At 60.8% G+C, this 19,987-nt stretch overlaps 1 protein-coding gene across 1 annotated transcript; it reads left to right on the forward strand.

Annotated features, from left to right (window-relative positions):
- Window positions 1-7,698: 7,698 nt before the first annotated feature.
- Window positions 7,699-13,415, forward strand: LOC111765141 (ral guanine nucleotide dissociation stimulator-like). The gene is made up of 7 exons (XM_058287354.2): window positions 7,699-7,850; window positions 8,465-8,521; window positions 9,215-9,408; window positions 9,656-10,524; window positions 10,831-11,046; window positions 11,328-11,431; window positions 11,913-13,415. The coding sequence occupies exons 1-7, from the start codon at window positions 7,699-7,701 to the stop codon at window positions 12,040-12,042; spliced, it is 1,722 nt and encodes a 573-aa protein (XP_058143337.1). The 3' UTR covers window positions 12,043-13,415.
- The last annotated feature ends 6,572 nt before the right edge of the window (window positions 13,416-19,987 follow it).

Below are 19,987 nucleotides of genomic sequence, written 5' to 3' on the forward strand. Positions count from 1 at the left end.
GAGGCAGTGGGAAGAGAAGAGATTTGGAAGCTTTCCAGCATGACCTCTGAGCTGGAGACCATCAGGCTGGTGCCCGCAGGCCTTGGAGCCCCGAGGAGGAGGATAGGACCTCAAGGCCAGAAGTCGTCTGGGCACTGACCTTCCCGACCAGATGCTTGACTCTTACACTGGACGTGCAGGCAGCACGGTCAACAGGGAGGTGACCGCACCCCCACCGTGTTCAGAGCAGGATGCCAAGGCCGGCCTCCTTACCATGGAGGTGTCGGGGACCCAGGCCTGGGTGTGGGGAGAGCTCGTGCCCCTTCGGCAGCCCCCAGCTCTGCCGTTCTGTGTGCCATGGCCAGGAGCCCTCCCGGGGTGCCCCCTGCCATGCATTCCAGCTCCGCGGGGGCCGCGTTCAGGCTTAAGCAGGTGAGGCCTTGTCCACCCCAGAGCCCCCTGCCAGCACGGCTATTCCCTGTAACCCACCACCTGCCTGGGCTCTTCTGCAAAGCACAGCCTTTGGAGTCAGAGTGTCCAGGGTGGAAAACACACAGCTGGAGCAGGTCATGGCCCTGTGTCGGGATCGCAGACCCTGCATTTTCTAGAAGGCCTAAGGAAGCCAGTGATGGCCAGCTCAGGTGGGTGTGTTGGGGTTGAAGAGTTGGTGTGAAGCCTCGAAAGAGCTTCGACTCAGGAGGTCCCTTGGCCCAGCACGCACACCAGGGACAAGGCCCCGCTCAGGAAGAGGGGCGGGTGAGAGCAGGGACCGGGAGCCCACCTTGGACCCGAACTCGCTCTCTCCGAGCTGCAGGACTTGAGTGCTGGAGCTGCCTGCTCGCCGTCCATGGGGGCAGGGGCAGGCGTCCCAGGAGGGCTCCTTAGCAGCAGTGAGTGCCCCGACCCTCAGTGCTGGGGGTCCGCCCTGCATCCACCCTGGGCTCCCCTGCCCCTCTCATATCCCCCTGGGCTCTGCTAGAGCCAGAGTGGGTTCAGGTGCCCTGGGTCTTCTCAGGGAGGACAGGAGGAGGCAGAGGGGCAGGAGCACAAGGCTGACCTGCCTTCTCCCCTGCTCAGACTCCCAAGGCTGCATGCACCTCCAGGTCCGCTCCAGGTGCGCCATCCGCTGGCATGTGAGAAAGTGAAAAATCAGTAAGAGAGGCTTTTCCAGCCTTCAGAGTTTCCCTCCCCATGGCCCTAAGAAGCAGGTCTGCCACCAATTCCTGCGTCCAGATCTCACGCAAGAAATGAAGTCACGAGGCCAAGAAGGGCACCATACCCCAGTCAGAACAAATCCGAAGAGACCTCCTCCAGGACACATACTCCTCAGAAGATCAAATGTCAAAGACAAAGAGAAAATTCTCAGAGCAGCAAGGGAGAAGCAAACCATCACCTACAAGGATGCCCAGTAAGACTCCATGAGGATCTCTCTTCAGAAACCGTGAAGGCGAGAAGACAGAGGCATGATACAATTAGGACAGTGAAGGAGCAAACCCGCCAGCCTAGAATTCTTTATCCCGCAAAATTGTCCTTCCGATACGAGGGCGAGTATAAACCACTCACAAAGAAACAGAAACTAAGAGACTTTGCCAAGAAGAGAATCGACCTTTGCAGGAAATAGTAAAGGAAGCCTTAGAACCTGAGATCAAAAGACAGGAGAGAGAGAGGCCTGGAGAAGAGCAGAGAAGAAAGACTAGCAGAATGGCTAACCCAAAGAGTAAGAAGACAGGCAAAAAGAGCATGCGACCTAGGAAAACCCAAGAGTAAAACGGTGGAAGTAAATCATGCATTTAAAGCAATATCACTGAAGGTGAGTGGATTAAACTCCCCAATCAAAAGGTACAGGCTGACAGAATGGATAAAAAAAACACGAGTCATCCATCTGCTGCTTTGTAGACCCAGGGCTGCAAAACGGCTGAAAGCGAAAGGTTGGAAAAACATACTCCATGCAAACCATCACCAGAAAGGGCAGGAGGAGCTAGACTGCTCTCAGGCAAAACAGACTTTAATGCAAAAAGTTATGAGAGATAGAGAATGTATGAAGAAAAGGGACCATCCACCAGGAAGCAATCCATCGTAAATATCTAGGTAGCTAACCAGTGTAGCCCAAAATACACGGGACAAACTCTGGCAAAACTCTAGGGAGAAATAGGCATCTCTACAAGGATCGTTGGAGACTTCAACGCTCCACTCATAGCATGAGATAGAACAATTAGACTGAAGAGCAACAAGGAACGAGAGAAGTTGAACGGCATGATCAACGATTGAGACTTAACAGACATCCACAGAAGGCTGCATCCCAACTCAGTGGGTTCTGCATTCTTCTCAAGTGCCCATGGATCTTTTTCCAGGAGAGACCACGTGTTAGGGCACAATGCAGCTCTTGATCAATCGAGAAAGATTGAAATGAATCAAAGCACCTTCTGAGATCAAAATGGAATGAAAGTGGAAATCAGTCACAAACAGGACCAAAGTCAATTCGCCAAGGAGTGGAGGCCGAAGAACACATCCTTACATAGTCAGAGGGTCCAAGAAGAAATCGCCAGTGAAGTCAGTCAATCTTTTGAGACAAAGAAATATGAGAACACAACTTATCAAAACGTAGGGGATAGCGCAAAAGCAATCTTGGGAGGGAAGATTACAGCCTTCAATGCCGACATGAAAAACAAAGAAAGAGGTAAACACAAAGATTGAACTGAATGACTAGAGAAACTAGAAGGAGAAGAGCAAGCCAATCCTGAAACAAGCAGGAGGAAAGAAAGAAAGAAAGATGAGAGCAGAAATAAACGAAATTGAGAACAACCACCACAAACAATAGAGCAAATCAACAAAACCTAAAGCTGCTTCTTTGAGACAAACCCCTAGCCAGATTAACCAAAAACAAATGAGAGAAGATGCAAATCATTGGAATCAGAAATGAATGAAAGAGGGGACGTTGTGATTGACCCCACAGAAATGAAAAGGATCCCAAGAGGATAGTATGAGAAGCTGCATGCCAACAAAGTAGACAACCTGGTTGAAACAGACAAATTCCTAGAAACGCACAGACCACCTACACTGATGCTACGAGAAATAGAATACTTAACAGACCATCACAGTGAAAGAGATTGAATCCATCATCCCAAATCTCCCAGCCAACAATAGTCTGGGGCCAGATGGCTTCACAGGTGAATTGTACCAAGCATTTAGAAAAGAATGAACACCAATCCTGTTTAGACTCTTCCCAAAAATTGAAGAGGAGGGAAAATGACCCAAGACAGTTGATGAAGCCAATGTCAGCCTAATACCAAAGCCAGGTAAAGATACCACAAGAAAAGAAAATCAGAGACCAATCTCTCAAATGAACATCAACGCAAAAACTCTTGACAAAATACTTGCCAATAGAATCCGAGAGCGTATCAAAAGACTTATACATCATGGCCAAGTGGGATTTATTCCTGTCACACAAGTCTGGTTCCACATAAGGAAATCAGTCCAAGAGGAAAAACACATCATCATCTCAATCGATGCGGAAAAGGCATTTGACAAAATCCAGCATCCTTTTTTATATACAAACTTCAAACAATAGGAATAGAAGGAAAATTCCTGAACACGATAATGGGCATAGGTGGAAAACCCGCAGCTGTGATGTGCTCATGAACTGGAAGAATAAATATCATGAAGATGTCAATCTTTCCCAAACCGATTTATAGATTCAATGCAGTACCAACCAAAATTCCAACAGCCGTTTTACAGAATCAGAAAAGGCCATTACCAAATTCATTTGGAAGGGAAAGTTCATCCAAATAGCCAAAAGCATTCTGAACAAGAAGAGTGACATGAGTGCAATTTCACTGCCTGGCTTTCAAAGGTATTACAACGCTACCATGGTCAAAACAGGAAGGTAGCAGCATAAAGATAGGCACATCTATCAGTGGAATAGAATGGAGAATCCAGAAAAACACCCTCACCTCTACTGTCAACTGGTTTTTGACAAACCTACCAAGGTTGTGTTAATGGGACATGACGGGTTCTTTGACGAATGGTGCTGGGGGAACTGGATATCTATGACCAAAAGCATGAAAGAGGACCCTATCTCACTCCCTACACAAGAATCAACTGAAAATGGATCAAAGACCTAGATATAAAAGCAGATACGAAAGACCTAGAAGAAAACACAGGGAAGCATCTTCAAGACCTTGTAGTAGGTGGTGGTTTCTGTGACCTTATACCCAAAGCTCAGGCCACAAGAGAAAAAAAAAAAAAAGATAAAAGGGACATCCACAAAATTAAACACTTTTCCACCTCATGGGACTTTGTCAAAAGGGTGAAAAGGCAGGTGACTCAATAGAGGAAGATATTTGGAAATCACATGTCTAGTAAGGGTCTAATATCCAGGATCTATAATGAGACATTTACATCTCAACAATAAAAGGAGAAACAATCCAATTTAAAAATGACCAACAGACTTGAGTAGACGTTTGTCCAAGAAGAAATACAAATGGCAAAAAACACATGGAAAAAATGCTCAGGATCTCTTCTGATTAGGGCAATGCAAATCAAAACCCACAAGGACTTATCATTTCACACCTATCAGCATGGCCACTATTCCCAAAGACAGAGAACTCCAAGTGCTGGAGCGGCTGTGGAGAGACAGGAACACTTCTTCCTGGTTGGCTGGTGGCAATGCAGGACGGTCCAGCCGCTGTGGAGGACTGTTTGGCAGTCCCTCAAGAAGTTGAAAATAGACTCACCATGTGACCTTGCAGTACCACCACCGGGTCTATAGCCAGAAGAACCGAGAGCAGGAACACGAACAGACATCTGCACGTCGATTTTCACAGTGGCATTCTTCACGATTGCCAGAAGCTGGAAACAAGCCAGGTGTCCATTGATGGATGAGTGGACAAACAAGCTGGTGAATTCACCCGAGGAAAAGCTAGGCAGCAGTAAGAAGAAATGAATTGTAAAGAGGAAGACAACATGAATAACCCTGGAGGAGATTCTTTTAAGTGAAGCCAGCCAGACACAGAAGGGCCAATACCACAGGATGGTGTTATGATGAACCAAATAGACTGTGTAACATACTGTACGATAAAAAACAATTTCTACGTAGCCAGGCCATTTAATTGAGAGTTGTACGGTTTTATTGAATTGTGCTTGCTTTTACTTTTTAAATGATTGCTTCTATCTCCAATTCTTAAGTGGACAAGATAGAGTTAGAAATAATCAAGGCAATGGGAAGCCTCTGGCAGGATTGGAGGCCCAGCCGCCATGTCTGACTTTGGTCTCCTTTCCACCTCGTCACGGGCCAGATGGAGACAGCAACCCAGGAGCGCAAGTGGGTCTCCTCAGACCACACGGCCCTCCCCCAGCCGTGTGGAGTTGGACTCGGGGTTCTGTTCATCCCCTTCCTGCTTCTCCCGTGTCTGAATGTGTGCATTCGCTCTGTGTGAAACCAGACTCTGGGGCTCACAGTGTCCGCCTGCCGTGGATATGACGCTGTTCCGGGAAGCCGATGCTAGAATGGATCCCGCTGTGTGGTGAGGAGATTGGGGGTGGGTCCCAGTGACTAACCTGGGCTCCCCAAAATGGAAAGGACGGAGTGGGGGGCTCTGAACTCAGCTGGGTCTCCCCCAAGCTGGGGCCCAAGCCGCCTGCAGCCTTCGCAGGGAGCTGTGCAGGGAACGTGTTGGCACAATGGCGTCCAGGGAACAAGGCGATCCAGGAGTGGGGATGGACAGACAGCCATGCAGAGGGACTTTGGTGGGCTTCTGACAGTTGAAGGGCCCAGGGGAAATGACCTCAGGAGGTGACCTCACTTCCTCAGTGACAGAACTTGGAACCCTGGTTACCAGGCACCCAGATTCCACAGGCAGCCCCTTCCCAGCTCACTTGGCAGGAGACGCTCGAGAGAGCAACATGTTCCCCTGCTGCGTTGCGCGACCCCGAGGCTCCAGCCTCAACCAAACCATGAATGAATCCCATTGCCATCGCTTTCGACATTGGCTCAGGCCTCAGCCACGGAGCTGCTGGCCATCGGCACCCAGGAGGCACCCAGAGGTGACATGGGGTGGTCCAGGGGAGCCGGTTGAGCACAGGCCACTGCTGTGCTCCTCCTGGACAGCCCCACATCCATCCTCTTCCCAGGCTGTGGGGGCGTGGACAGGGGGACCACCGCGGGCAGGAGCGGCTGTCAGGGTTGGGGACCCGGAGGGCCTTCCCTGTCCCCTGCCAGGTCACGGGTGGGGGTGGGAAGAGGCAGCTTGGGGATATCTATGTGGACTGTATCTTTCCTGAGCCTCGAGCTCCCCTGTTCTCTCCACCAGGCTCAGGGGAAGGCAGACCCCATCTGGGCCTGCCCTGGGTCCTGGCCCAATGAAGGGCCAGCTTCTCCTGTGGGGGAGGACAGGCTCCTCACTGACGCCCCTCGGCCCGGCCGCTGGGCACTATGTTCGCAGAGCTCCACGCAGGTGGTCGGCGAGGAGCTGGAGGAGGGGCTGGTCTACACCGTCTCTCTGAGGAAGGTGGCGGTTCATCAGGGCCCCGGCCAAGCCCGGCGCTGGTTCCAGGTGAGAGCAGGCGCCGAGGGGGGGCCCGAGGCAGCCGGGGAGCACCCGGGGCCATGTTCCACCCTGACCACCACCTGCGCGCTCTTCAGGGCTTTCCCACCCGAGTGGCCCCATATCCCGCTTCCCGAGGAACCTGGGACCCCCCCAGTCACCCAGCACACGGCCACTCCACAGACGGGGGAAAGTCTCTGCACACATGGAGAGGGGCGGGAGAGGGTCTTTAGCGCAGAATTCCCATCAGGGCCGGCTGGAGGGTGGGTGCGCCGCAGACACGTGCGCGTCGTGCTGCTGTGTTTGCGAGTTCCCTCCTCGGCCCCACGTCCCCGGCGGCATCTCCGTGACTGTCCTTGCCCATCTGCTCCGAGCCGTCCAGCTATCCTGCTGAGGAGGGTTCTCGCCGTCTCCCAGAACCGCCCCCTTGACCTTCCCGGGTAGGAGCTGGGGCTGCCTCGGCTGCCCAGGTTTCCAGGAGGGTGGCGGCTCAGAGCAGCCTTTCAGCCTTCGGGGCTGCTGGAGCTGAAGGTCCTGTCCTGGGGCCCTGCCGGCTCTGCTGCCCTGGACACCACCCGCAGCCCCCAGGCAGTGGTCCTCCCGGCCCCGGCAGAGGCTCCAAAAAAAGGGCCAGCTGGGCAGAGGACACGCAGAGCTCCCTTTCTCCAGCGAGGGCCAGCTGACATTGTGGGGGGGACAGTGGCAGGAGACGACCGGTTGTCTTTGGGGGGAGCATCCCTGTAGCCCCTGGCCCTGGCCTGGCGTTTCCCTTCCTTGTCCTGAGGTGGGGTCGGGGTGGCCAACGGCATCCCCTTGTTCCTCTGGCCCCGGGACGGTGCAGAGCAGAAGGTGGTCTCCTGACCAGGAGGGTCTGCAATTGCCCAGGGTCTGCTCAGACCCGGCCCTGCAGGGGCCTTTCTCCCCCAGGGACCCTCCAGGCACCCGCCCTTTCAGGTCAGGGGCCTCGCCTCTCAGGTGCTGGCTCCCCTGCGGTTCCGTGTGGAGGCTGAGGACCTTTCTCCACTAGGGCCCGCATGGCCCCTCGCAGGGCTCGGGGCAGCAGGTGGGCCCTGGCCCTGCCCGGCTGGGTCCAGGGGCCACGTCTGACCACACTGCCCCTCTGTCCCACCCCAGAGGAAGAACGAGGGGGGCCCTCGTGAGGGAGGAGAGCCGCACCATGCGCACGGTCAAGGCCGGCCGCTGGGAGGCCCTGGCGGAACACCTGGTGCCCGCCTTGCAGGAGGGCGACCTCGGCTACGTCCGCACCTTCCTGGGGACCTACCGTGTGTTCGTCTCCACCGAGCAGGTCCTGGAACGGCTGTTCCACCGGTGAGCGCCCGCCCCACCCGCCCCCTGGGCTGCTGCGCCCCCCAGGCGCTGGGCGTCTCAGAAAGGACACTACACCCGCTGGCCTCAGTTTCCTCCTTGGGAAGGGGGCGCCCTGAGGACCAGCCCCCAGGGCTGATTGTAGGACAGACTGGGAGGGTCCGTGGGAAGGGCCGCCCCGAGCCTGGCTCCCAGACAGGGCGGCTGGAGGCGCAGGGCTGCTCCTGGGCAGGACTTCCCTCTGCCCAGGGAAGAGGCTCTCAGCCTCGCTCCCTTCACACCCAGTTTTCTCATTTCTCAGGGAGGTCTGCGAGCCTTTTGGGCCTCCGACCTTGGTGTGCTCAGAGCAGGGATCCCTGTGGGCTGCCAGAGGGCTCCAGGCCCACCCCGGGTCTGAGGAGGTGCCGCTGAGGGCTCCCCCTTCCCCTGGTAGCCGGCACGTGTCTGCTCGGTGCACGCGCTCCCTTCGGCACCTGGCTCCATGCAGCGGACACGGCAGACCAAAGACCCTGCCTTCTGGGGGCCTTTGGAGGGAGGGCCGCCGGCAATAGGCCGAGCCATCTTCAGCAGGGGGGACACTCAGCCAGCAGCTGTGACAGCCTCACGGTCTCCCCTAGGTATGGAGGTGACCTCGGTGGGAAGGGTGAGCCTCCTGGATGCCTTGACGTGAAAAGGTAGGTGCACCTTGGGTGAGGGCGAGGGGCTCTCGTGCCCAGACCCCATCGTGGGGAGTCGGGTGGTGGGTGGTGGGGTAGGACTGGGCAGGGTCTGGGGCCACGTGTCCTCCGTCCCCTGGAAGGCTGAGTCCAGAGGGCTTCCCCCTCCCCTTGCCAAGGAGTAAGGAAGCTGAGATGGGGTCCTGGGACACTGTCTGCACAGGAGGCCCGGGGGCTCATTCCCGAGAGAAACCCACCCATGCTCCGCCCCCTCCCAGCCCCCAGGCCCCCAAACACCACCTCACGCAGACCCCCGACGGGAGGTGGTGTGTGGCCTGCTGCCAATCTGCCTGGGACCTCAGTCCTGTCTGCCTCCTGCAGGGGTGGCGGGGACGGCTGAGTCCCCGTCGGGGCGGGAGGGGGGCAGTGTCCGTGGGAAGGGGAGACACACACAACACCAGGCGGAAGATGAGGCAGCTCCTCGGGCAGACGCTCCTGGGGGGGCCATGAGGGCCTGGGGCGGGAGGACAGGCCCTGCCCCCTCCGCACTCACCTGGTGCTGAAGCTCCTACTGTGTGTCAACACCGGGCTGTGGCCAGGCCAGTCAGAGCACTTGCTGTCCTCGTGGACTTTCTGTGCAGTGGGAGGGTGCCTGGGGGCAGCGTGGAGGGCAAGGCTGGCGTCTGACCGTGCTGCCCCCCCTGCCCTCAGCACCCTCTGTGCCCTGCTGGGCACCTGGATGGACCAGTACTGGGAGGACTTCCTGCAGCCCCCGGACTCTCCCTGCCTCCGGCTGCTGGCGGCCCATGCCCAGGAGCACCTGCCGGGCTCTGGCCCGCAGTGCCGTGTCGCGCTTCTGCTTGCCCGGATGAGACACCCAGAGCCCACGGAGGCAGAGCCGGAGGGTGAGGGGGCCTCGGGGTGGGGGCACGTGAGCTTGTGGACCGGGGACGGGGATTGCACCGCAGAGGCAGGAGCCAGCAGAGGCTGCCCTCGGGCTGCGAGCAAGGCAGAGCCCCAGACATGTCCCCTGGGGGCCTGCAGGCGGGAGCACTTTCCTGGGCAGGATCTTCCCCTCGACGTAGTGGGATCTTCTCTGTTTTGGAATGACATTCAGAGCCATTCATGGTGGGGAAACTGCCTCTTGTCCAGCTCCTTTCTCAGCTCCAGAGCCACTGATGCCTCCAGTGCGACCGCCAGTGCCAGTTCCACCCTCTGTGGCCGACACAGGTGCAGAGCCAGAGTCGGCTCCATCACCACCCGGACTGCCAGCTGGCGAGGTGGCGCCAGCGCCTGCCGTGCAAATAGAGCCTGACGCCTTCCACGCCGTGGCACCAGCTCCTGAGCTGCAGGTGGCTCCAGCACCACCACAGCTGCCCCCCACAGAGATGGGGCCCCTGCCCTCCCTGGAGCGCGACCATCCGACCCGGTCAGCCGGAGCACCTGCTGAGGAGCCGCGGGCAGCTGCAGCAGCATCAGGAGCAGGAGCTGCAGGGCCGGGGGCAAGTCCAGCTCCACCTGCCTCGCCGCCACTCCACGGATCGGCACTGCCCGCTCTCGAGGGAGAGCCTGCTCCTCCAGCAGCAGAAGCGCCGGCTTGTGAGCTGGAGGAGGCCTCAGGGCCACCTGCACTGCCACCTGTGGAGGGAGCGACAGTACCCCCTATGGAGGCAGAGCCGGCCCCATCTGCAGGGGCAGCCCCATCCGCACCAGCAGTTGGCGAGGGGGAGGCGGTCCCACCGCCACCTCCAGGGCCGCCTGCACAGGTCGCTCCAGTGCCCACTCTGCAGCTCCAGCCGGTTCAGGCCCCTTCAGGAGCAGCGGCTCTCGAGGGGGAGGAAGGTCTGGCGGCAGCACCTGAGCCACGGCCAGAGCTCAGCTCAGCAGCAGGGCAGGCTGCCCCCCCACAGCCTTCCTGCCCCTGGCCCGGGCCCTGCGGGGACAGTCTGCGTGAGCAGAAGCCTGAGCTCCTGGCTTTCCCTCCCGAGCTGGTGGCAGAGCAGCTGTCGCTCATGGATGCGGTGAGCAGCTGGCCTCGGCAGGGGGGAGCTGGGGGGACCTTCCTCCCAGGACCTGCCGCCCCAGCCTTCCCCACCCTGATCCCGAATCCTGGGATCTGGGTCCAAACCCTGGTCCACTGCCAGCCTTGTTCCCTGGGCGAGTTTCTTGAGCCCAAGCCTGCACTTGGGCCTCTGGAGAGGAGACCTAGGACACTAGCCGTCCCTGCCACACGCACTGCTGTGACGATGACCCCGGCCAGGGTCCTGCGGGCCAGCGGGATCTGAGCTGGGGGCGGGCGTGGCCGGCTGACTTGCCCTCCTCCCCAGGAGCTGTTCAAGAAGGTGGTGCCCCACCACTGCCTGGGCTCCATCTGGTCCCAGCGCCACAAGAAAGGCAAGGAGCACGTGGCGCCCACCGTGCGCGCCGTCATCAGCCAGTTCAACCGCGTGGCCAACTGCGTCATGGCCACCTGCCTCGGGGACCCCAGCATGAAGGCCGCAGACAAGGCCAGGGTGGTGGAGCACTGGATCGAGGTGGCCAGGGTGCGTGCCGGGGCCCTCTCTGGACTCCTGGAGCCCCTCCGCTCTGGTGGGCTCTCGGCCTCCAGGCCCTGCCCTGCCTGGAGCACAGCCCTCCTTCTTCCTCACGTCCCCCCAGGCTCTTCCTCAGGTGGAGCTTGGGGGCCCCGCTCTGGGGCCCCGGCTCGCCCTCAGGGGCTGCGTGGGGGTCTCTCATCCAGAGGGGGAGGTCAGCCGAGAGGGCTGGCGCAGGAGCAGGGCACGCTCACACCACCCCTCACGGCCCATTCTTTCTCCCTCCCCAGGAGTGCCAAACTCTCCGCAACTTCTCCTCAGGCCACGCCATCCTCTCCACTCTCGAAAGGCACATGATTGGCTGTCAGAGGAAGACATGGGGGGAAGTTTCCAGGTGGGCAGGCTTCTCTCCAGGGGACGCCGGGGGGACCAGGGGCCCCGCGGGAGGCTGGGCATCGCCCTGCAGGGAGCCTGGAGGCAGCGGGACCCGGGCAGGGGGGGTGGGCTGGGGCGCCAGGTCTCGCCAGGTTGAGGTCAGCTGTTGGGCGTCACCACTGGTGCCGGCCGCGGTCAGGCTCGGAGTCGAGCCAGCTGAGAGAACGTCCAGGATGTGCTGGTCAGCAGGCCGCTCTGTCCAGGGGACAGCTCCCCTGTCAACACCAGCCGCTCGTCAACTAGGAGCGGGGGTCCCCGCGGTGCCCGCCTGAGAGCTTAGCTCCCAAGCCCACGCTGTCCTGCTGTGCTCGGAGCTGCCCAGTTTCAGCACCACCCACCCAGGCAGTCCGGGTCCCAGGACCCGGCTACGACAAAGTGGGCTGTCCCCTGGACACTCCCACCCACTCCCACCTTTCTCCTTCCTTCTTGCCCTCCCCCAGGGACAGCTTCCGCCTCTTTCAGACACTGTCTAGGATTCTCTTCACTGAGATCAACGCCTCCCAGCGCAGCGAGCTGATCTCCCAGGTGAAGAGCAGGCGGGGGGCCAGGGCTCAGGAGGGGGGCTTGTGAGTGTTTCCCTGGGTGTTTCTTTGCAAACATCCTGTCTGACCTCTTCTGGAGGAAGATGAAGAGGGCTCTGCCTGGTTCGTGAGCATGTGGGGGGCAGCTGCCGGGCCATAGGCCAAGGTTAGTGCTCGGATGCGGTCAGGGAGGCTGGGATGTTCCAGGAGGAGATGATGAACCGGCAGGAAGAGAAGTCTCCATCCACGTGGGGGTCTCAGAACTGCGCCTCGTTTCCAATGGCTTGTGTCCGAGAGCTAGCAGAAGTCTTTGGGAGATGGGAAACCACGGCGGGTCCTTTCTGACTGAAACTAGAAGCTTCCACCTAGAAGACGCAGCACAACTTCGATGTCCAGTACTGCAATGTCCAGCCGTGCAGCTGGAGGACGGGGTGCCCCTGCAGGCAGAACATCGCGAGTGGACCCCCGGGAGGGGGCGCCTGTGTGCGGGCCTCGGGCAGCCTTTGGGATTTCAGTCGTGTGGGCTGGGGCAGGCAGGATCTGCTCAACTAGGCCTCCCGGAATAGCCCAACCTCCAGCTCCATGGCTGGGACGACACGAGGCCCCTCGCACATCCACGCGCAGAGGCCGGGAGAAGCGGACAGCTGTTGGCAGTGGCAGGTTGTGGGGCGACGTCAGAGCAGATGAGGCCTCCGGCCGGAGGGACACACCTGTCCTCGGCGCCCTGAGCGCATCCTTCCGTGGGCCTCCGGCGGAATGGAAGCACGAGCATCCAGCGGCGCCGCCCTCACGGTCAGCTGGTGGGGTTGTCGGGAGAAAAGGAACGTGGCTGAGCATTCCCGGTACTCCGAGTGGGATGGCCAGACTGTCTGTGCCACTGGCGTGCACCCCCGAGGCCTCTGGACTCCTGAGAAGGGGTCAGGTCTTTGTGGTCACGTCCCAGATGTCCACACAGGCTCAGGGAGGCCAGGCCGCTTGCACCAGGCCCCCAGGCACCTCCGGCACGTGGTGGCAGCAGATTTCCACCTGCCCACTTGGTCTAGGGGTCCATGGCCCCGGGGACACTGACCCTGAGCCGCTCAATCCTGACAGGACGGGAACCCCGAGTTTGCAACCCTGGATGCGAACCCCAAAAGAGCCCAGAAGCAGCAGCAGCAGCAGCAGGAGGGGTTGTGGGTGGCTCCTGCCAAGGGGTCAGGGTGGGTGGCCTCCAAGTCAGGGTGGGGCCCTTCTCCCAACCATCCCTCCTGGGCCTCTGAGCCCGGGCAGCCTCCCTTCCATGTCTGTTCCCCTGGAAGCTTGAGGGCCTGGAGCTGAGGGAATCCTCGGGGCCTAGTGGCAGCAAGTCAGAGCAAGAGCCTGGAAGAGCCGAGGCTGGCGGACTGGGTGGGGCGGGGTGTGGGCTTGGGATGGAAGAAACGCCGGTGCTGGGAGGTGACTGCAGGGGAGTTTGGGGTCCTTGGAGGCCGGGCGGGGAACTTCGGGGTGACAGCTGGGTGCCCGAGCGTGTGCCGGGGTGATGCGGGGTGGTCCTAGGAGTCTGAGCCTGCGGGGTTGTCAGGGCAGGGTGTCAGGGTCCCCCGAGTACCTATGCTCATTCCCACCCACTCCACGCCACAGGGTGCCATCCAGGGCACTGTCCCATGGCTGGGGACATTCCTCACTCGGTTTTCGCTGGTGGACTCTGTCATGCAGGAGTTTCTGGATGTGAGTGAGCTGGGGGGCCGAGGCCACATGGGAAAGGGTCCCTGAGGCTTGGGAGGAGAGGCCAGCCCGAGCCCCGAGCACTGAGCAGTGGGCACACTGCATCTCCCGAGAGCCTCCCGGGCGCCATGGAGCTGGGTGCCGTGGACTTGTGGCAGCAGAGTGAGCGCAGGCTGGTCCCGGGGCATCTCTCCACTGTGGTCAGAGGCTGGGCCGGGCGGGCCCTGGGGCTCCCCTGTGGGCCCCACTCCTGCGCCCACAAGCCTGCCTGGGTCCTTGCCTGGTCTGGGCTGCCCTGTGCCCGTGGAACCCGCAGTTGTGCTGTGCGACAAGGGCTCAGGGGCGATGGGCACGGCAATGGCTGGGGGCCCCCTGGTGACGGATGTGACCTCTGCCTTCCAGGGGACCACGGTGAATTTGAAGAAGAGGAGGAAGGTGAGCAGGCGCGGCCAGCAGTGCAGGGGTGGGGCTGGGGTGGGGGCTGGACAAGAGAGAGCCTCCTGGCAGGGCACCCCCGGGCTACAGGCAGCTTCCTGGGAGACTGCTGGGGAGTTGGAGGAGAAAACACAGGGCCGACCCCTCCCTCGGGAGGGTGGGGGTTCGCCTGGTGGAAGGCCGACTTCCTGGAGGAGGCGCTGTGTGAGGTCAGCCCTGAGGGCAGGTAGAGCCCGGAAGGCAGGGCTGGGCTGGGGAACCCAGGGGCCCCGGGCCCCGGCCCACCGGGCAAGCCCACCCGGCAAGCCCACCCGGGCTTCAGCAGTGCCTCCTCCTCCGTCTGACCCCAGGAAGACCAGCTGGTGGCCGAGCTGCAGAAGCTGCAGGCACGCTGCTGCTACGACTGCCTTGTGCCCGACGGGCGCTTCAGGGCCTGGTTTGAAACCGTGGAGCAGCTCGGCCAGAAGGACAGGTGAGGCCAGGGGGGCATCAGGTCCCGGTGGGGGGGAGCACCCTGGTGGCTCCTGGGCCTGCGTAGGCCCTGCTGCCTGAGAAGGCCGGGACACGCCGACGCCACCTGCTGTGCAGACCCCGGGAGCCTGACGGCCGCCCCCTGTCCTGTAGCCTCCTCCTGTCTCGTGAGTGGGAGCCGCCCCCCGAGGCGGCCAGTGAGAGCTTCCAGGCCCAACAGGCCCCGAAAGGCAGCGAGCCTTGCAGCGGAGAGTGAGTTCCCCCTGCAGGGCAGGTGAGGGTGGGCTCAGGGGAGCTCCAGGCTGAGCGTGGGCTGGGGGGGCCTGCCTGCCACTGAGCGCCGGGATCCCAGCTCCACTCCCGACCAGCCCTGGGGCTGGGAGAGTCGGCCCCTCCCTGGGCCTGTTTCCTCCTCTGGGCAACAGGGTGGTGCGGCGTGAGCTCTGAGGCAGTCGGGGGCCACGGGCTCCTCTTGATGGACCTAGGACTTAGCCATGTGCAGATTTAGCAGGGCAGAGGAGGTCAGGCATGCCAGGGGAGGCCCCCAAGGTAAGCCGAGCCTCCATCCAGCCGCCAGGGCCCCGACTCTGAGTCCAGTGGCAGCAGCAGCGCCGCCCGCTCCAGCGTCCAGCTCCAGGGCGGCCCTGACCTCAGCGGTGGGGATGCCGCGGATTCTCCTCACCCGCACATGGCCGGCTCCTCCGGCTCTGCGGTGGAAATCCACCTGGACCACGTCCTGGAAGCCCAGGAAAGCCAGGAAGCGAAGGTGACTGCCCACCCCTGCTCCCTGGGGGTCCTCGCCCTCCTGCCACCCCTCCTGTACCTGCTGGGCCCTCCCCGTGTCCACCAGGGGTGGAGCCTTGTTGACTCGTCCAGACCTTCTAGAGCCTCCCGGAGCTTCTCGAGCAGCCCGGGCTGCCCCGAGGCTCCCGGCCTTCTGCTGACCTCCCGTCCCCCACATCCTGGTGAGTCGGGGGAGCAGCTGCCTCCCGGGTCACAGTGGCTCAGGCTGTAGGCACGTGAGCGGTGCCGTGGTCCCTGCCTGCCGCCCTGGAGCAGACTTGCCAGTGGCTGCGGAAGGACAGATGTCCACGTCCAGGGGCAGGAAGAGCATGGGTGCAATGGCGGTCAGGGCTCAGGACGGTGAACACAGGCAGGCCCGGGGAGGCGTGTGCTTGGTGGGCCGAGGAGCAGCCGCGAGGCCAGGGCTGAAGGAGCAGGGGTCGGGGGAAGGGCTGGGGTCAGAGAGGCGTTGGGAGCCAGGTCCCATCAGGCCCTGGAGCTGCTGGACGGAGCATGACTTTCTCAGGAGCCCCTGAAGGGTCAGAGCGAGCAGGGACAGCAGGAGAGCTGTGGCCCCAGAGTGGATGGTGAGGCGGTGGGTGGAGACATCGGCCAGTGAGGTGCTGCTGCCATGACCCAGAGGGGAGGACGGGCTCTGCCCCAGGTCGGTGGCCGTGAAGGTGTGAGCAGGGCCCAGATCCCGGGTGCACGTGCAGATGGAGCCACCCCTGCTCCTGGGCCCAGAGGCTGCAGCGCTGCGGTGGTGTCCAACCGAACGGGCTGCATTTTCTCTTGTGGCCAGGAGCTGGTGTGCTTGTTCTAAGCTGTCTCTGAGTGGCCCTTGGCCTGAGCCCTGCCTGCATCCGGGCCCTCGTGCTCAAGACAGCTGCCCTCTAGACCTTGCTGAGCACAGCTGCCTCCTGGAGCCCAGGGCATCCTGTGGGGCGTAGGGTGTCTTCCAGCCTGCTCTCGGACAAACATCTGAGCTTGGACTGGATGTGTGTGTTCTGCCTGGGGTTCAGTGCTCCACGGAGTCCTCCTGGAGGGGCAGGGGCAGGGCAGGGTCCCTTCCCGAGGGCGAGCCCTCTCCTGTGATGGGGAGGGAGGAGGGACAGAGAGAGGCCCTGAGGTCACTCCACAGTCCCCACCGTCTGCTGCGAGGCCACCCTTTGTCCCAGGGCTCTGGGAGCCCCTAGCAGTTGTGCAGGCCGAGGAGCCAGGGGTCGGGGTTCAGCCTGCAGGGCAGGGGATTTGGATCCTCCCTTGGAAACACCCTCAAGACAGAGGTGCAGGTTCTTGTAGGAGATGGGGTGAGGAATGACGGGAAAAGAGCCCTCAGTGTGTGGAGTGTCCCCGGGGGAGCAAGAGAAGACAGAGAGTCCCCTGTAGACCCAGCCCTGAGCAGAGGGGCCTCCTTGGGGTCTCTGGCAGCTGTGCCGTGGGGAGCCGGCTCCAGGACCCATGCCCTGAGGCCTGTCACTGACCCACCGCAGGTGACCGACCAAGACAGGGCTGCAGCTGTGATCCGCAAGGCCCTGGAAGAGCACGAGCTGGCTGGGGAGCAGCCCGCGGACTATCAGCTGGTGCAGATCATCTTAGGAGATGGCAGTGAGTTGGGGTCGAGTGGAGAGGGCAGGGGCGCAGGGGTGGGTGGGGGCAGCACGGCCCGGGGCCGAAGGTGCGAGGCCCCACTCAGGAGGCCCGGTGCGGGGCTGCCCTGGGCGGGCTCAGCAGTCTGGCCTGGAGAGCGCTGGGCTCAGGGGCGTGCGCTGGGCTGGAGAAGGCCAGTTTCTGTGCTGCCATCCCGAGCATGGGAGGCGGCAGGGCTGCTTGGGGGAGGAGACGACCTCGTGGCAGCTCCACTCTGAGGCTGGCAGGTGGGAGTCAGTTGCTTTTGGAACAAGGGTCCCCTGCTTTCAGCTGTGTCTCTGCAGTCTTCCCTGGTCATTCAGGGTGTCGGTCAGGCGGCTCCTCTGTGGTCCGGGAGTTGGACTGGGGAAGTTGGGTGCCCGGCCGAGGCCAGCTCTCATGGGGACACAGAGGGTGGGGTCATCCATGCCCCCGAGCACGGCTGATCCCCCTCTGCCCACCCCCCCAGCGCTGCAGATCCCGGACGACGCCAACGTGTTTTACGCTATGGCCCCCTCACCCAAGTATCGGTTTCTTCTCCTGAGGAAGACCACGCCCCTGGATGCTGAGGTCAAGGAGAGAGCTCTCTCAGCCCTTCGGGGGAGTCGGCAGAAGGGACCCAGGTTCCGAAAGTGGAAACTGTAACTGACCCCAGCTGCCCCACCCCCCCAGCCACAGGGCCCCTTTCCCTTCCGGGTCCACCTGGCCAAGACAGGTGCTTCCCTCCCCAGCAGCCAGTCTGGACCACCCCCAGACTCCACTCACACCCCTGGGCCTGTCCTGCCGCTCCAAACATGGCTAGTCAGAGGGAGGATCTGCGAGAGATTGTCAAAGAAGTTTATTGAGAATCAACAGCAACAAAGACTATCGATCTAAAGGGGAGGGGCAATACCTACCTTTGTCCTTAGCAGATGTTCCATGTTAAGGTTTTGTTATTAAATTCTTGTTTCCATTATACCCTGGGAGTTGAGTTTGGTTCTTGCATTTCCTGTGTTAATCGAAATGAGATACAGGCTCTCCCAGTGCTCAATCCAAGGAGAAATCCTGCAGTCATCCGTTGATTTTAGAAGGAAGAAGCGACAAGAGCCAGCTGCCCCTCCCCGGGTTCCTGAAGCCAACACGGGCATCCACAGCAGAGAGCATTTCGGTGGGTTTCGGGGTTCCACCCGGGGGAGCCGAGAGCACCCAGGAGGACTGTGGGGCTTTAGACCATTCACAAAGACTGTTTCCTGAGCCCGGGCAGGCAGCGGCCGCCTTTCCACCACTTTGGAGGAAGAAGGAACCTTTCCCGCTTCTTGCCTGAGGCTTTGCTTGCACACCAAATAGGAACTTGTCATTTTCAAGGGCAAACGATAGGGTGACACCAGCAGTAGGTAGGGCAAGAATGAGAACACAGCTGAGAATGTGGAATGGAAAGGGACAGAGGAGCAAACGAGGAGGATTCTAGGCTCCAGTGCAAGGGCAGGCAGACCCGGCCTCCTCAGTGCCCCTCAGGCCTCCCAGTCCACGCTTGACCTTGGAGTTCCTGCTTTGCGATCCTCATCCCTGGCACCAGAATTCCTTTTCCTCAGGCGGGGACAGGGGTTGGAGCTGCAGCGCCCCGGGCCCCAGCTGTGCCTCCTTTGTGTCCACACCAGCGCTCCCTGTGAGCGAGTGCTTCCCACTGCCAGGCCATTCCCTGTGCGTGTCCTTCCCCCGAAAATCCCCACAGGCCCCGCCTCTGCGCGGGCTCCCCGTGGGTTCTCCTTGCTGGCCGGGGCCTGCGGGAGCACGTGGGAGCTCTTGATGCCAAGACAAGAGTGCTCCTTCCTGGCGGCCAGAGACCCCGCACGCCCTTTTCTGCGGGTCGAGGGGAAGTTGGGCCGTGCGCCCTGAGGTCCACACTCCCCACCGCGTGGCTGCTGCCTGGCCTCGGGAGGAGTTTGGCTCTGAGCGCTTCAGCTGGCGGGACCCTGGGAGGGCTGTGTCCATCAGTCCACAACTCGGGCTTTGCTGATGTCACGGGGGTGTGTGGGGGGGTGTAAGTCACGGCCTGCTGGGACCGACAAGCACAGTCTTGCCCCGATTGCCCTCATGGCACGTTCGGTCGCTGAGCGGCTCCCTGTCCAGGGGGTGGCAGGCCCTGTCCTGAGCTCCCCGTGGGCTCTAGCCTGGCTTCCCCGTGACCAGGAGCTAAAGGTTGAAGCCCTGGCTCAGCACAGAGCCCAGGAGCCTGCACCAGCCTCCCGCCTGCCCCAGGTGAGGGCGAGAGGCCCCTTCCGTCTGGGTGATCAGGGAAGTCCAACACTCTCATCGTCCACGTTCATGAGGAAATATTGGTCTCGAATGCACTTTCTCTGCCAATAAGAGAGTCTCTAGCTCCAGCGGGCACCGTGAGCTGCTGGTGCTGGATGCTCACCGCTAGAAGGGAAAGAGTCACTGATTGCCAGAGGGTTGCTGTGATACCAGTCATGAAGAGGAGGGAGAGGCGCTCAAGCCGTTCGACAGGAGTGAGATCGAGGTGGAGGTGGAGATGCTTCACTCCGTGGACTGAAGGCTGGGGCTGCCGCCAGCAGCAGAAGCTTGTGCCCAGGTCGAATGAAGAGCTCAGGACAAGCCCTGCCCCCTGCTGTCAGCGCAGTTGCCAGAAAAGCCCTGGCAGGGCCCTTTCTGAGAGCTGGGACCTCAACACTGGGAGCAACTGTGTCTGGCCCTGACTGTGACGTGATGCGTGATGCCGTCCTCCAAGCCCTGGGTGGAGGGGACATTCCTTGAAGGAAGGATGCCCTGGTTCTGTGCATCCACAAACCAGGCCACTGCCCAGCAGGCAGAGCCAGTTGTCACCATCGCTCTCTGGCTGAGACAGGAAGAGCCCAAGTTGAAGACGCTGCAGCTAGGAAAGGGGCTGCTCTTGGATTGCATCTCCTTACACATGGGGCAGGGACACCCTGAGTGGCCTGCTCCGTGACCACTGATGGTCAAAGACTGACCTT

Source organism: Dasypus novemcinctus, chromosome 24 (assembly GCF_030445035.2).
Source record: "Dasypus novemcinctus isolate mDasNov1 chromosome 24, mDasNov1.1.hap2, whole genome shotgun sequence".
NCBI lineage: Eukaryota > Metazoa > Chordata > Mammalia > Cingulata > Dasypodidae > Dasypus > Dasypus novemcinctus.